General features: G+C 42.7%; 1 protein-coding gene across 1 annotated transcript in view; it reads right to left on the reverse strand.

Moving 5' to 3' along the window:
* Window positions 1-15,740, reverse strand: part of LOC140482418 (contactin-associated protein-like 5) — a 1,108,772-nt gene that overhangs the window by 886,311 nt on the left and 206,721 nt on the right. The window contains exon 3 of the mRNA XM_072579902.1: window positions 7,640-7,833. Coding sequence (XP_072436003.1) covers window positions 7,640-7,833 — 194 coding nt within the window. The remainder of the gene's footprint in view (window positions 1-7,639; window positions 7,834-15,740) is intronic.

A 15,740-nucleotide genomic window follows, 5' to 3' on the forward strand; every position in this document is an offset into this window, starting at 1 on the left:
TCAAGAAGTGTTAGTCCTTGCCTTGCATCAAGGCTAGTGAATTCTGGTCCCTTTCTAGAGGCACAGGTTCAAATCACACTCCTGACTTTCTCATTTGTCCTGGAACAAATCTTACCACAAAGCCCACATTATAAACCAACTTTATGGGTGTTACAGCAGCTCAGTGGTTAGCACTGCTGCCTCACCGCACCAGGGACCCGGGTTCGATTCCAGCCTCGGGTGACTGTCTGTGTGGAGTTTTACATTCTACCTGTGTCTTTGTGGGTTTCCTCCGGGTGCTCCGGTTTCTTCCCACAATCCAAGAATGTGCATGTTAGGTGAATTGGCCATGCTAAATTGCCCATAGTGTAGGCTATTAGTCAGCGATAAATATAGGGTAGAGGGAATGGGTCTGGGTGGGTTACTCTTTGGAGGGTCGGTGTGGACATGTTGGGCTGAAGGGCTGGTTTCCACACTGTAGGGATTCTGATTCTAATTCTAATTTCTTAATATCATATAGAGTAGTTAATTGACTGAAGATTGCTATCTGTGATGCTGGGGACAACTGGAAGAGGTTAAGATGAATCATTGACTTGGCTCTTCTAGCTGAACATCGCTGCAAATGCTGCAGCTTTAACTTTTGCACTAATGTGCTGGGCTCTTCAATCATTGACGATGGGCATATCTGTGCAACCTCCTCCATCAATGAATTGTTTAATGTCCACCACCATTCACGACTGGATTTGGCAGGACTGCAGAACTGAACCGTCGGTTGTGGGATCACTTGGCTCTTTCGGTTGCTGTTTATGCGGTTTGGCATGTAAGTAGTCCGTTTTGGTAGCTTCATTTCCTCATTTCCCTCCCAAACTCTCCATTGAACCAGGGTTGATTCTCGGCTTGATGGTAATGGTTGGGGGGGGCGATATGATGGGCTATGTGCTGGAGTAAACTTCTGCTGCTGTTGACGGTCCACAGTGCCTCATGGACGCACAGCTTTGAGTTGCAAGATCTGTTCATAGTCTGTGCAATTTAGCACAGTGATAGTGCCACAAAACATAATAGAAGGTATTTTCAATGTGAAAGCAAAGCCTTGTCACCGCCTAAGGACTACGCAGTGCTCACCTTTACTAATACTGTCATGGACGGATGCATCTGCAGCTGACAGATTGGTAAGGATGAGGTCAGATATGTTTTTTCTTCTTATTGGTTCCCTCACCACCTGCTGCAGGCCCAGTCTAGCAGCTGTGTCCTTTAGGACCCAACCAGCTCGATCAGTAGTGATGCTGCTGAAACACTCTTGGTGGTGGACATTGAAATCTCCCATCCAGAGTACATTCTGCACCTTGCCATCCTTAGTGCTTCCTCTAAGTGTTGCTCAACATGGAGAAGTAGCGACTCATCCATTGAGGGAAGATGGTACGTGGTAATCAGCGGGAGCTTTCCTTACCCATGTCTAACCTGAAGCCATAAGCCTCAACAGTGAATGTGAGGTAGAAGGACAAATAGCAAAACAGAAAGAGGTAGAGGCAACAGGGTGGTGGTGATGGGAGATTTTAATTTTCCCAACATTGACTGGGATACACAGATTGTTAGAGGTATGAATGGGGCAGAATTTGTAAGGAGCATCCAGGAAAGTTTTCTTGAGCAGTATGTCAATAGTCTGATGAGGAAAGGGGCCAGGTTGGGGAATGAGCCAGGCCAGGTGATAAAAGTTGCAGCGGGGGATTTCTTTGGGAAGAGTGACTACAGTTCTGTAAGTTTTAGAATACTCATAGACAAAGATGAGAGTTGTCCTCAGGGAAGAGTACAAAACTGGGCCAAGGGCAATTATATCAAATTTCAGCAGAAGCTGGGGAATGTGGATTGGGAGCAGCTATTTGAAGGGAAGTCCACATTTGTTATATGGGTGGCTTTCAAAGGTAGGTTGAATATAGTGCAGGATAGGCATGTCCCTTTGAAAACAAGAGATAGGAAAAGCAAGATTCATTAATCGTGAATGACAGGAGAAATTGTGTGACTAGCTAAGAGGAAAAAGAAAGCGTGCATAAGGTCAAGGCAGCTAAGAACAGAACGGGCCTTGGAAGAATATCAGGAAAGTAGGACTAATCTTAAACGAGGAACCAAGTGGGCTAAAAGGGGTCATGAAATAACTTTAGCAAATTAAGGAGAATCCCAATGCATTTTATTCTTATATAAGAAGCAAGAGGGTGATTAGAGAAAGGGTTGTTCCACTAAAGAATAAGAAAGGAAGATTAAGTGTCAATCCTGAGAAAATGGGGAAAGGTGTTCCACAGCGATCAGTGTTGGGGCCACCGTTGTTTGTGATATACATAAATGATCTGGAAGAGGGCATTGCTGGTCTGATCAGTAAGTTTGCAGATGACACGAAGATTGGTGGAGTAGCAGAAAGCAGAAGGACTGTCAAAGAATACAGGAAAATATAGACAGAACTGGAGAGTTGGGCAGAGAAGTGGCAGAAGAGTTCAATCTGGGCAAATGTGAGGTAATGCATTTTGGGAAGTCTAATTCTAGAGCAAACTATACAGTAAACAGAAGAGCCTTGGGAAAAGTTGATTGGCAGAGAGATCAGGGAGTGCAGGTCCATTGTACCGTGAAGGTTGCTACACAGGTGGATAGAGTGGTCAAGAAGACATATGGTATGCTTGCCTTCACCAGATGGGGTATTGAGGAGAAGAGCTGGCAAGTCATGTTAAAATTGGGCAAGACTTTGGTTCGACTGCATTTAGAATACTTGTGTACGGTTCTGGTTGTCATATTATTAAAAGGATATGGATGCTTTGGAGAGGGTGCAGAGAAGGTTTACGAGGATGTTGCCTGGTATGGAAGGTGCTAGCTATGAAGAGAGGTTGAGTCGGTTAGGATTGTTTTTATCAGAAAAAAGGAGATTGAGGTGGTCCTGACTGAGGTCTACAAAATCATGAAGGATATAGACAGGGTAGTTAGAGATAAGCTTTTTCCCAGGATGAGGGATTCAATAATGAGAGGTCATGCATTCAAGGTGAGAGGTGAAAGTTTAAGGGGGATATGCAAAAAGTACTTAACGCAGTGGGTGGTGAGTGCCTGGAACGCGTTGCCAGCAGAGGTAGTAGAGGCAGGCACAGTAGATTCATTTAAGATGCATCTGGACAGATGCATGAGTAGGTGGGGAGCAGAGGGATACAGATGCTTAGGAATTGGGAGACAGGTTTAGACAGGGGATTTGGATTTGCTCAGGTTTGGAGGGCCGAAGGGCCTGTTACTGGGCTGTAAATGTTTTTTATTCTTCTTTGTTAATGGGGTCCAAACTCAATGTTGTGGCATCTCCTGACTGTATAATACAGTGCCACCACCTCTGCTGGGTCTGTCCTTCTGATGGGACAGGACATATCCATGGATGGTGGTGGTGATGTCTGGGTCACTTGACTAGTCCGTGAGACAGCTTTCCCACTTGGCTAACACCTTTGACATCTTAACATCTTATCTGCGCTGACACCAATTGTTACAGTTAACCCGAGCATGTAACTTTCATAAAAAGTTTTGTGATTTACTTATGAAAAAAGTGAAACTAACACGGTCATTCTCACAGATGAGATACTTAACAAACAATCAAGGTATTTTTCAATGTATAATTTCAGTTACATCACACTGCACACTTTTGCTATAAATTCTGTGTCTTACAATTGTGTCCTCCACAACCACCTGATGAAGGAGCGTCGCTCCAAAAGCTAGTGCTTCCAATTAAACCTGTTGGACTATAACCTGGTGTTGTGGGATTTGCAACTATTGCGGAGAAGGACATGGAAGATACAGAATGCGGAAAAATAGATGGTGACATCTTAAAAAAATGTTCATATTACAGAGGATGAGGAGCTGCTGGAATTCTTGAAAAGCAGAAAGGTGGATAAATCCCCAGGATCAGATCAGGTGTACTCAAGAACTCTATGGGAAGCTAGGGAAGTGATTGCTGGGCCCCTTACTGATATATTTGAATCATCGATAGTCACAGATGAGGTGCTGGAAGACTGGAGGTTGGATAACGTTGTGCCACTATTTAAAAAAGGTGGTAAGGAAAAGCCAGGGAACTATAGACCTGTGAGCCTGATATCAGTGGTGGAGGGATTCCTGAGGGACAGGACATGTATGTGGATAGGCAAGGACGAATGTGGAATAGTCAGCATGGCTTTGTGCATGGGAAATCATGTCTCACAAAATTGATTGAGTTTTTTGAATAAGTAACGAAGAGGATTGATGAGGGCAGAGTGGGGGACATAGTCTATATGGACTTCAATAAGGCATTCAACAAAGTTTCTCATGGTAGACTAGTTAGCAAGATTAGATCACCTGGAATACAGGGAGAACCGGATACAGGATTGGCTTGAAGGTGGAAGAAGAGCGTGGTGGTGGATGGTTACCTTTCAGACTGGAGGCCTGTGACCAGTGGTATGCCACAAGGGTCTGTGCTGAGTCCACTGCTTTTCAACATATATATCAATGATTTGGATGTGAACATGGGAGGTATAATTCTAGAGTCGTAGAGTCATAGAGATGTACAGCATGGAAACAGACCCTTTGGTCCAACCCGTCCATGCCGACCAGATATCCCAACCCAATCTAGTCCCACCTGCCAGCACCCAGCCCATATCCCTCCAAACCCTTCCTATTCATATACCCATCAAAATGCCTTTTAAATGTTGCAATTGTACCAGCCTCCACCACTTCCTCGGGCAGCTCATTCCTTACATGTACCACCCTCTGTGTGAAAATGTTGCCCCGTAGGTCTCTTTTATATCTTTCCCCTCTCACCCTAAACCTATGCCCTATAGTTCTGGACCCCGACCCCAGGGAAAAGACTTTGCCTATTTATCCTATCCATGCCCCTCATAATTTTATAAACCTCTATAAGGTCACCCCTCAGCCTCCGACGCTCCAGGGAATACAGCCCCAGCCTCTCCCTATTGCTCAAATCCTCCAACCCTGGCAACATCCTTGTCAATCTTTTCTGAACTCTTTCAAGTTTCAAAACATCTTTCTGATAGGAAGGAGACCAGAACTGCACGCAATATTCCAACAGTGGCCTAACCAATGTCCTATACAGCCGTAACATGACCTCCCAACTCCTGTACTCAATACTCTGACCAATAAAGGAAAATATACCAAATGCCTTCTTCACTATCTACCTGCAACTTCACTTTCAAGGAGCTATGAACCTGCACTCCAAGGTCTCTTCGTTCTGCAACACTCACTAGGACCTTCAAATTAAGTGTATAAGTCCAGCTAAGATTTGCTTTCCCAAAATGCAGCACCTTGAATTTATCTGAATTAAACTCCATCTGCCACCTCTCAGCCCATCTGGTCCAGATCCTGTTATAATCTGAGGTAACCCTCTTCACTGTCCACTACACCTCCAATTTTGGTGTCCTCTGCAAACTTACTAACTGTACTTCTTTTGCTCACATCCAAATAGTTTATGCTTGCAGACGACACCAAAATTGGAGGTGTAGTGGACAGTAAAGAAGGTTATCTTAGAGTATAACGAGATCTTGATCAAATGGGCCAATGGGCTGAGGAGTGGCAGATGGAGTTCAATTTAGACAAATGTGTTCATTTTGGAAAGGCAAATCAGGGCAGGACTTATACGCTTAATGGTAAGGTCTTGGGGAGTGTTGCTGAACAAAGAGACCTTGGAGTGCATGTTCATAATTCCTTGAAAGTGGAGTTGCAGGTAGATAGGATAGTGAAGAAGGCGTTTGGTATGCTTTTCTTCCCTTGGGTGGGAGAATCCAGAACTGGAGGACATAGGTTTAGGGTGAGAGTAGAAAAATCGAAAAGGGACCTAAGGGGCAACCTTTTCAAACAGAGGGTGGTGCGTGTATGGAATGAGCTCCAGAGGAAGTGGTTTGAATAGGAAGAGTTTAAAGGGATATGGGCCAAGTGTTGGTAAATGGGACCAGATTAATTTAGGATATCTGGTCAGCATGGACAAGTTAGACCAAAGGGTCTCTTTCCATGCTGGACACCTCTGTTATCCTATGACTCTTTAACAGTGCCTCTCTGAAAATGCAGTGGTCATTCTATACTGCACTAACAATTGTAATTTTTAATGTCCAATTTATCTTGTCATTAGGTCCTTCATTCATTCTGGCATTTATGAAGCAACCACTCTGCTCTATAACACCGTTACCATCAATGTCAATGTCCTAGTCCTCACGAAAACCATTCCTCTCTCCCAGCTTGGTCATTCCCAGTGCCTTTTCTGAACAGGCAGGTATGGAGATAACAGGGCTACTCACCCTAAAACACTCGAGCTATTGATCTCTGTCTTAAATGTAACCATAAATACACATAAATGTGCTCTACACTAATGCCAAGCGGAAGACATCTGGCCATAATTTCAAGTCTAAATTGCGAATTGGGCTATTATCCAATTTTGTAATTCTCCCATGTCCTGTTCACCAATATCTTTCCATACTTTTTACAGAGATGAAATTCAATATAGTGTTCTTTCTGAGTCATGTAACTTTGACGTACACACAATTAGATGCATGAAACATGGTTTTCAAAAGCTAATTGGAGGGCTTGACAGCAGCAATACGAATCTCTGACAATAACCAATGCTGGATATGACTAAATTCCCTGTCAGTAACTTACACTTATTCAAAGTGTGTCACTGTGAACTATAGGGGGAAAGAAGTGAATGCAAAGCTGATCCTTAACAGAAAGCTTCAAGTAACAATAATTGTGCATTGGTTCATTATATCACACAGCAAGGGTTGTATTAATTTCAATTGCTGATGCTATTTTGGTGCTAATCATTAATGTAATTCAAACAAGATAGTGCTTGCAATATTGAGTGAATCACACACTTGTGGTCCACAAGGGGCTTACGTTTCCTTAAAGCAGTGACATTCCAATTATTTGGTGTGGGAATGCCATTACTAATATTGGCACATCCGAAAAGATTACTGATAAATATTCGTACGCTCTGCAGGGTCACCCTGCCCAAACTTGCAGCTATCAGCGACTGTAGCTGCACATAATGTAAACAGTCAATAAATTTGGAGAAAAATACAAAAGAAATCATGATAGACATGAACCTGATAGACAGTTCCGACCAAGTCTCTGACCAATATTCCAAGCGTGGTTCCCATCTGGGAGCACCGAAGCAGAAAATGTATTTCAACTTTCCAGAACTGAAAGAGAATAAGCACACTGTGGTGGAAGAATAATTTCCAATCCAGGGTAGAATTTGCATTCTAATTCAAAAAGGCTATTTGAAAAGAGTGGCTGCTGAAGTAATATCAGAATTTGGCCACAAAATAAGCAGTAAATAGTTGTCAGAGGAGCTGAGGTAGCATGGAGGCAACATCGTGACCATCTATGACAAGATCCAAAATCTTTTACGTCGACTCTCTCATTAATGCCAAAGTCTGTGGTGGACAATAAGGATTTCATGCCATTAGCAAGAAAATTAGAAACGAGCAACATAGTAAAAATTTAACACAAGATAGAACATGGGATACAATGACTTTAAACTTATTAAATAAATATTCTGTTCCCATTACAGCACAAAGCAAGCCAAAAAATGTAGTCTTTATCATTGCACTGCCACATTGTCATTTTGTACAATACAATTGATATGAATTAACTACGGGTTCCCTACCCAAATGCTGTCTTCTTGGCGATACTGTTTCCAGTTCCTTCCTGTGTCACTGAACATTAACAGGTAGCGTGTCACCCAGTCTGAGCTCCCATACCGCCCCTGGCTTGCTACGGCGGTGATTTCTGTTCTCTCACCGAGGTCCATCTGTAACCACTGGTATTTGTCAGATTCCAGGGGTGACCATCCACCAGCTCCTTCAAGGAAAAGTTAAACAAACAAAATCATTCAGGGAAAAAAGATACAAGGAGAGCATAAAGAAATCTGACACATTTCAGCTCCTAACAACTTCATTTTTAAAATTTATTCATGGTTGAAGAGGTCACTGGTTAGGCCTGTATTTATTGCCCATCCTGAATTGCCCAGACAGCAGTTAAGAGTCAATCACATTGCTCTGGGTCTGGAGTTATGCGTAGAATAGACAAGGTAGAGATGACAGTTCCCTTCCCTAAAGGACATTAATGAACTGGATGTATTTTCCAGACAATCGACAATGGATTTGTGGTCATCATGAGACTCTAACTTCCATATTTTGTTTTCAATTGAATTCAAATTTCACCATCTGTTGGGGCATAATTCAAACTCGGGTACCCAGATCATTCTGAGGAAGGGTCACTCAACCTGAAACGTTAACTCTGATTTCTCTCCACGAATGCTGCCAGACCTGCTGAGCTTTTCCAGCAATATTCTTTCTTGGGCCCCAGAACATTACCTGGGTCTTGGATTAACAGTCCAGCAATAGTACCATTTGGCCATCACTTCCCTGATTATAAATTTCCCTCTAATTAAGATTTAATTTCATTTACAAGATGTGATTGGATTCTCAGATTTGCTAAGATTCCTTCTGCCCACCCACTGATGCCCTAAAATACAGTGGCAGTCCTTCTCCTTAACCTGTTTCTCTCCATCTGGAGAAAGTGCTCCGACAATGGGAGTGAATTCCATATGTTGACCCAGTAATGATGAAATCCAGTTCAGGAAGGTGAGTGACTTGGGAGGGGCACTTGAATCTGCACAATGTCTTCTTTGCATCAGTCTTTACAGTGGAAGACAATTAAAGGGAGTCAGGGGGCTGAGTTGAATATGGTTGCCATTACAAAAGAGAAAGTGCTAGAAAATAGGTCTTAAAATTGATAAATCTCCTGGCCCCGATGGGCTACATCCTAAAGTTCTGAGGGAGGTAGCTGAGGAAATAGCGGAGGCGTTGGTTGAGATCTTTCAAAAGTCACTGGAGTCAGGGAGAGTCCCGAATGATTGGAAGATCAATATTGTAACCCCCTTGTTCAAGAAAGGATCAAGGCAAAAGATGGAAAATTATAGGCCAATTAGCCTAACCTCGGTTGTTGGTAAAATTCTAGAATCCATCATTAAGGATGAGGTTTCTAAATTCTTGGAAGAGCAGGGTCGGATTAGAACAAGTCAACATGGATTTAGTAAGGGGAGGTTGTGCCTGACAAACCTGTTGGAGTTCTTTGAAGAGGTGACAAGTAGGTTAGACCAGGGAAACCCAGTGGATGTGGTCTACCTAGACTTCCAAAAGGCCTTTGATAAGGTGCCACACAGGAGGCTGCTGAGCAAGGAGAGGGCCCATGGTGTTCAAGGTGAGCTACTGGTATGGATTGAGGATTGGCTGTCTGACAGAAGGCAGAGAGTTGGGATAAAAGGTTCTTTTTCAGAATGGCAGCCGGTGACAAGCGGTGTCCCGCAGGGTTCAGTGTTGGAGCCGCAGCTGTTCACATTATATATTAATGATTTGGATGAAGGAACTGGGGGCATTCTAGTGAGGTTTGCCGATGATACAAAGTTAGGTGGACAGGCAGGTAGTACTGAGGAAGTGGGGAGGCTGCAGAAGGATCTAGACAGTTTGGCAGAGTGGTCCAGGAAATGGCTGATGGAATTCAATGTGAGCAAATGCGAGGTCTTGCACTTTGGAAAAAAGAATACAAGCATGGACTACTTTCTAAACGGTGAGAAAATTCTTAAAGCCAAAGTACAAAGGGATCTGGGAGTGCTAGTTGAGCATTCTCTAAAGGTAAACATGCAGGTTGAGTCCGTGATTAAGAAAGCGAATGCAATGTTGTCATTTATCTCAAGAGAGTTGGAATATAAAAGCACCGTTGTGCTACTGAGACTTTATAAAGCTCTGGTTAGGGGAGAAAGTGAGGACTGCAGATGCTGGAGATCAGAGCTGAAAATGTGTTGCTGGAAAAGCGCAGCAGGTCAGGCAGCATCCTTTCCTGAAGAAGGGCTTATGCCCGAAATGTCGATTCTCCCGTTCTTTGGATGCTGCCTGACCTGCTGCACTTTTCCAGCAACACATTTTCAGCTCAAAGCTCTGGTTAGGCCCCATTTGGAGTACTGTGTCCAGTTTTGGTCCCCACACCTCAGGAAGGACATACTGGCACTGAAGTGTGTCCAGCGGAGATTCACACGGATGATCCCTGGAATGGTAGGTCTAACATATGAGGAACGGCTGAGGATCCTGGGATTGAATTCATTGGAGTTTAGAAGATTAAGGGGAGATCTAATAGAAACTTACAAGATAATACATGGCTTGGAAAGGGTGGACACTAGGAAATTGTTTCCATTAGGCGGGGAGACTAGGACCCGTGGACACAGCCTTAGAATTAGAGGGGGTAAATTCAGAACAGAAATGTGGAGACATTCCTTCAGCCAGAGAGTGGTGGGCCTGTGGAATTCATTGCCGCAGAGTGTAGTGGAGGCCGGGGCGCTCAATGTCTTCAAGGCAGAAATTGATAAATTCTTGATGTCATAAGGAATTAAGGGCTATGGGGAGAATGCAGGTAAGTGGAGTTGAAATGCCCATCAGCCATGATTGAATGGCGGAGTGGACTTGATGGGCCGAATGGCCTTACTTCCGCTCCTATGTCTTATGGTCTTATGGTCTTATTTTTCTCAACAAAATATGTTACAAGGTTATAGGGGGTAGCTTTTGTGATCAGCTCCCATTCATTCTGTGATTGCACATACACAGAGGCTGGTGAATCCAATAGCAGAGGCACTAGACAATGCTAAGTCCTCAACAGTGTTAAGCATCTTTGTGCGTTGTTGTGCCTGCAGCCTTCCAGGTAATTGATGACTGATCCATCACGTCACCAACTTAGAATTACATAGAAGTTGCACCGTAGAAAAACAGCTAGTTAGCACAACACTTAGGAACTTAGAAACAGGGATAGGCCATTGAGCCCTTTGAATCCACTGTGACATCAATAAGATCATGGCTGATCTGTGGCCTAACTCAAAATGCCTGCCTTGAGCTCAAATGCCTTAATAGCCTTCCTTAATAAAAGATTGTCTATCTCAGATTTAAATTCAACAATTACATTAGCATTGACCATCACTTGAGGAAGAGAGTTCCAAATCTACACTACTCCTGAAAGGCGTGGCCCTAATTCTATGCCCACAGGTTCTAGACTCTTCAAACTGCAGAAGTAGTTTATGGTTATCTACCCTGTATTTCCCTGTTACTATCTCAATTAGATCACCTCTTAACCTTCTGAATTCTAGAGAATAAAGGTTTAATTTGTCTAATCTCTCTTCATAATGTAACCCCAGAAGTCCAGGTACCACCCTTGTAAACACCCTTGTAATCCTTGCCAGGTCCAAAACAACCTGAGAGTTGGTGCCCAGATAGGTTCACAGTATTCTAAGTGCAGTCTAACTAGGGTTTCATTTAACTGCAGTATAACGTCTGTATCCCTATACTCCAATCTTTAGATACGAAAACCAGCATTCCATTCGTCTTCTTGACTATTTTCTGCACCTGTTCATGGTATTTTAAACAATTCTGCACCTAAACCTCCAAATCTTGTTGGACATCCACTGTACCTAATTTTGTGCCTTCTAAAAAGTATCCTTTTTCAAGCCAAAATGAATAACCTCAGATCTGCTCACATTAAAATCCACCTGCCAGTGCTTTGTCTATTCATAGAGTTATAGAGATGTACAGCATGGAAACAGACCCTTCGGTCCAACTCGTCCATGCCAACCAGATATCCTAACCCAATCTAGTCCCATTTGCCAGCACCCGGCCCATATCCCTCCAAACCCTTCCTATTCATATACCTATCCAAATGCCTTTTAAATGTTGCAATTGTCATCTAATATACCAATATCCTATTGTAATTTTATGCTGCCACTAACAGTTTCTAGAATGCTGAACAATTTTATGTCATCAGCAAATCTGGATATTTGACTTGTTTTTGCCATCATCCAAGTCATGAATGAATACTGTGATTACTTGAGGCCCTAACACAGATTCCAGGCAGACAACTTCCTGGCAATTTGAGAGCATTTCAGGGAACATCTCTGGACACACACACCAAACAACCCCACTACCCTGCGGCTGACCACTTCAACTCCCCCTCCCACTCCCCCAAGGACATGTAAATCCTGGCCTCCTCTACCACCAAATCAAGGCCACCTCCAACTGGAGGAAGAACACCTCATTGTCCACCTTCAACCACATGGCATCAACATTGATTTCGCTAGTTTCCAAACCTCACCTCTCCCTACCTTATCCTAGATCCAACTCAGCACTGCCCTCTTCACCTGTCCTATCTGTCCATCCTCCTTCCCACCTATCTGCTCTAGCCTCCCCACCGACCTATCATAATTACCTCCCCCCCAACTGCATCCACCTGTCACCTTCCCACCTACCTTGTCCTAGCCCCACACCCATCCCCTTATTAATCACTCATCCGCCTTCCTCTCCAAATTCCTGATGAAGGGCTTATGCCTGAAACATCAACTCTCCTGCTCCTCAGATGCTGCTAACTGTCTCTCATGTGGAACTTTATCAAAAGCCTTCTGTAGATCCATACAAACAAGATCCATTGACTTATTTCTCTCCACCACCTTTGTCACCTCTCCAAAAACAGATCTGTCAGGCATGAAGCCATGTTGACTCTCCTTGATTAACTGAAAAATTTCAAGGTAATCGGTTACCCTATCCTTGATTACAAACTCCAACAATTTGCCAACCACAGATGTCAGGCTAATTGGTCTGTAATTCCTAGCATCCCTCTGTACCTTTCAGAAAGAGCAGAGTGACCTCTGCAAATTTCTAATTCAGAGATACACCCTGAATCCAGGGAACTCTGAAAATTATAGTTAGGGCATTGGCAATATTCTCTTTACCACCTTGGATGGAAACATAGGTCCTAGCGATTTGTCACTCTTCAGTTACATTAATTTCCCTATTATTGGTGATTTACTTAAGCTAGTTTTATTTAGATCCTGTCCCTGATCTTTTGTTAATTTTTTTTGGGGAGTTGCAGCAAGCTATCCTCCTTAGCTTCTGTGAATACTGAAACAAAGTCCTCATTCAGCATGCCTGTCATTTCCCTTGTCATTGCTAATATTCATATTCTCAGTCTTCAGTGGATCATAGCACTCTTAAACAGCCAATTTCCCTTTACATAACTCTATAATCTCTTCTGATTGCATTTTATGTCCTTTTTTCCTTTATGAACAAAAGTTTCTTTTCATATCCTTTTTAGCACTCTTATAAGCTGTTTTATAGCCCTGTGTATTTGTCACATTCTGTGGAATCTGTACTGTTCTTTACATTTTATAAACCCTTTGTTTTCAGAAGTCCAGGATAGATTTTCTTTTATGAGATGGAGCTTTTCCTTCTTGTGGGTACAAACCGCTTTGGAATAGCATTAAAACTTTCTTTGAACACCCTCCACTGTTCCTTGGTTGTTTTACCTATTAGCAGGACTTCCCATTTTCCTGTGGACAGACTCTGCTTCATCCCATTAAAGTCTGCCTTACTGAAATCCAAAATTCTAGTATCCGACCTGAGCTTGCCTCTTACACACATTATATGAAGCTTGATCATATTATGATCACAATTTCACAAATGCTCACGAACAACTAGGTCACTGAACTAAATTAGGTTCATTGCTCATTTTTAGATTTAATATTGCTCGTCTCCTTGTCATATCCAAGACATATTGCCGCAGGAAACTATCCCAGACACACACTAGAAATTCATAACCTCTCTGGCAGGTGCTTGTCTGTCTCTCCTAGTCCATGTTAATATTAGAATCGCCCATTTATACTCCTCTGTCTTTGTTGCATAGTTACCTAATTGCAGCATTTATATGATCTAGCACTTCTGAGCTATTGCCAAGTGGTCTATATATGACACTTACTGTGGTTATAGTCCTTCACAGTTTTCCAGTACCACCCATATGATCTCCACTGGGTGCTTTGCCCTCATTACATCCTCCCTCTCCATAGAAGAGATTTGTTTTTCATCAGTAATGCTACTCCAGCCTTTCTGCCGTCTTCTCTATTCCTCCTGGAAACCTTATAACCTACAATCTTTAATTCTTAGTCCTGACCTTCCTGCAGTCATATCTCCTTAATGGCCACTATATCATAATTTCCAATTTGAATCTTTAACTCGTTCCTTGCACCCTATACATTTGTGTAAAGAGCTTTAATTCTGACCATATACTCTATCCTTGCATGCCAGTGTTTTGTTTTCACGTAAGCCTGCAGCCTCACTTCACACTCACCTCCTCTTTTCACTCTTTTTCCTCCCTGCATCTTTTATTACGAGACTGAAACTTGAAAGTTGATATCAAAAGTCACTCCAAGATATGCCTGATGCTACTTGTGGCATGCACTTCTATAGACGTTGATTCACCTGATGGAGTGAAAGATAGGAACCTGGCCACAAGGTTACGTATTGCAGTGGGTGACATTTCTGCTGCTGGTGTCTAAGAGCAGCTCATGTAAATGCAGTTTTGCATTGACAGACATGACCTTGGTCTTTCCTATTTATCATCACATGAGTGATTGAATGATTTATTTACTGTCACAAAAATCTTGAAGATACAGTGAAAAGTGTTTTGTCGCCTAAACCCGGCGCTATTTTTGAGTTACAAGAAGGATTGAAAAGGAATTACTTAAATAAGATGTAGGAGCAAGTTACTGCAGATGCTGGAATCTGTACTGGAAACAACAAATGCTAGAGATCACAGAGGGTCAGGCAGCATTGGTGGAGAGACAGAAAGCTTAGCGGGTTTTGAGAAGATTTGTAGCTCAGGTTGAGGTACTGGATGTAGGTGTGCTCGCTGAGCTGGAAGGTTCATTTCCAGACGTTTCATCACCCTACTAGGTAACATCTTCAGCAGGCCTCAGGTGAAGCACTGCTGATAATTCTTGCTTTCTATTTATATGTTTGGGTTTCTTTGGGTGGGTGACGTCATTTCCTGTGGTGATATCATTTCCTGCGGTGAAGACAGAAAGGTAACGTTTCGAGTCTAGATGACTTTCAGCAGAGCTGAAGTGAAATGTGGAGAGACAGCGTTTATGCTATAGTTTGGGTGGTGGTGGGGGTAGTGGGAGTAGGGTGCTTGTGGTGAAAAGATGTTAAAAAATGAAAACAGAAGTTGCTGTCAAAACAGCAACCAAAACTCAAGAACAGGTATCCCCCACTTTTCGAAAGTTGGCTTTACGCCACTTCACTTTTACAAAAGACGTACATCAGTACCTTTTTCCTTAAATGTAAGAAATCCGAAGAGGATTTTCGCTTTTACGAGAAAAAGCAAAAACTTTTCCCATATAAATTAAAGCTTCTTTGCTTTATGCCATTTCGACTTACGAAAGGTTTCATAGCTACGCTCTACTTTCGGATAGTGAGGGATACCTGTATCTTTCACAGCCAAATGTTACATATTTTCCATTTTTTCCAGTACCCCTTTGGACTGCCTTCTCATCATATGCACAGGTGCTTGTAAGCTCTCAGTTCAGAACAGCATTCGCCCTCTATCAAAGGTACTGTCCCCACATTCAACTTCATAACAACATAATGATAAAAAAGGAAATGTTGAAACCTCCCATAGTTATTGCTGACTGACTGTAGATCATTGTCTCCCCAACTCTGATGAGTGGATTCTGACACAGTGGATAGAACACACTGAGGGATATTAATGGTGGACTCAAGGATTTTTTTCTTAATTTGCTTGAAGGCTATGGTATTGCTGGTAAGGGCAGCATTTATTTCCCAACCCAATCAAATGTGAGAAACTTGATGCTGTACTCCAGACATTCCTCTCAAGTGGTC

The sequence above is a fragment of the Chiloscyllium punctatum genome, chromosome 10 (genome assembly GCF_047496795.1).
Source record: "Chiloscyllium punctatum isolate Juve2018m chromosome 10, sChiPun1.3, whole genome shotgun sequence".
Lineage (NCBI taxonomy): Eukaryota > Metazoa > Chordata > Chondrichthyes > Orectolobiformes > Hemiscylliidae > Chiloscyllium > Chiloscyllium punctatum.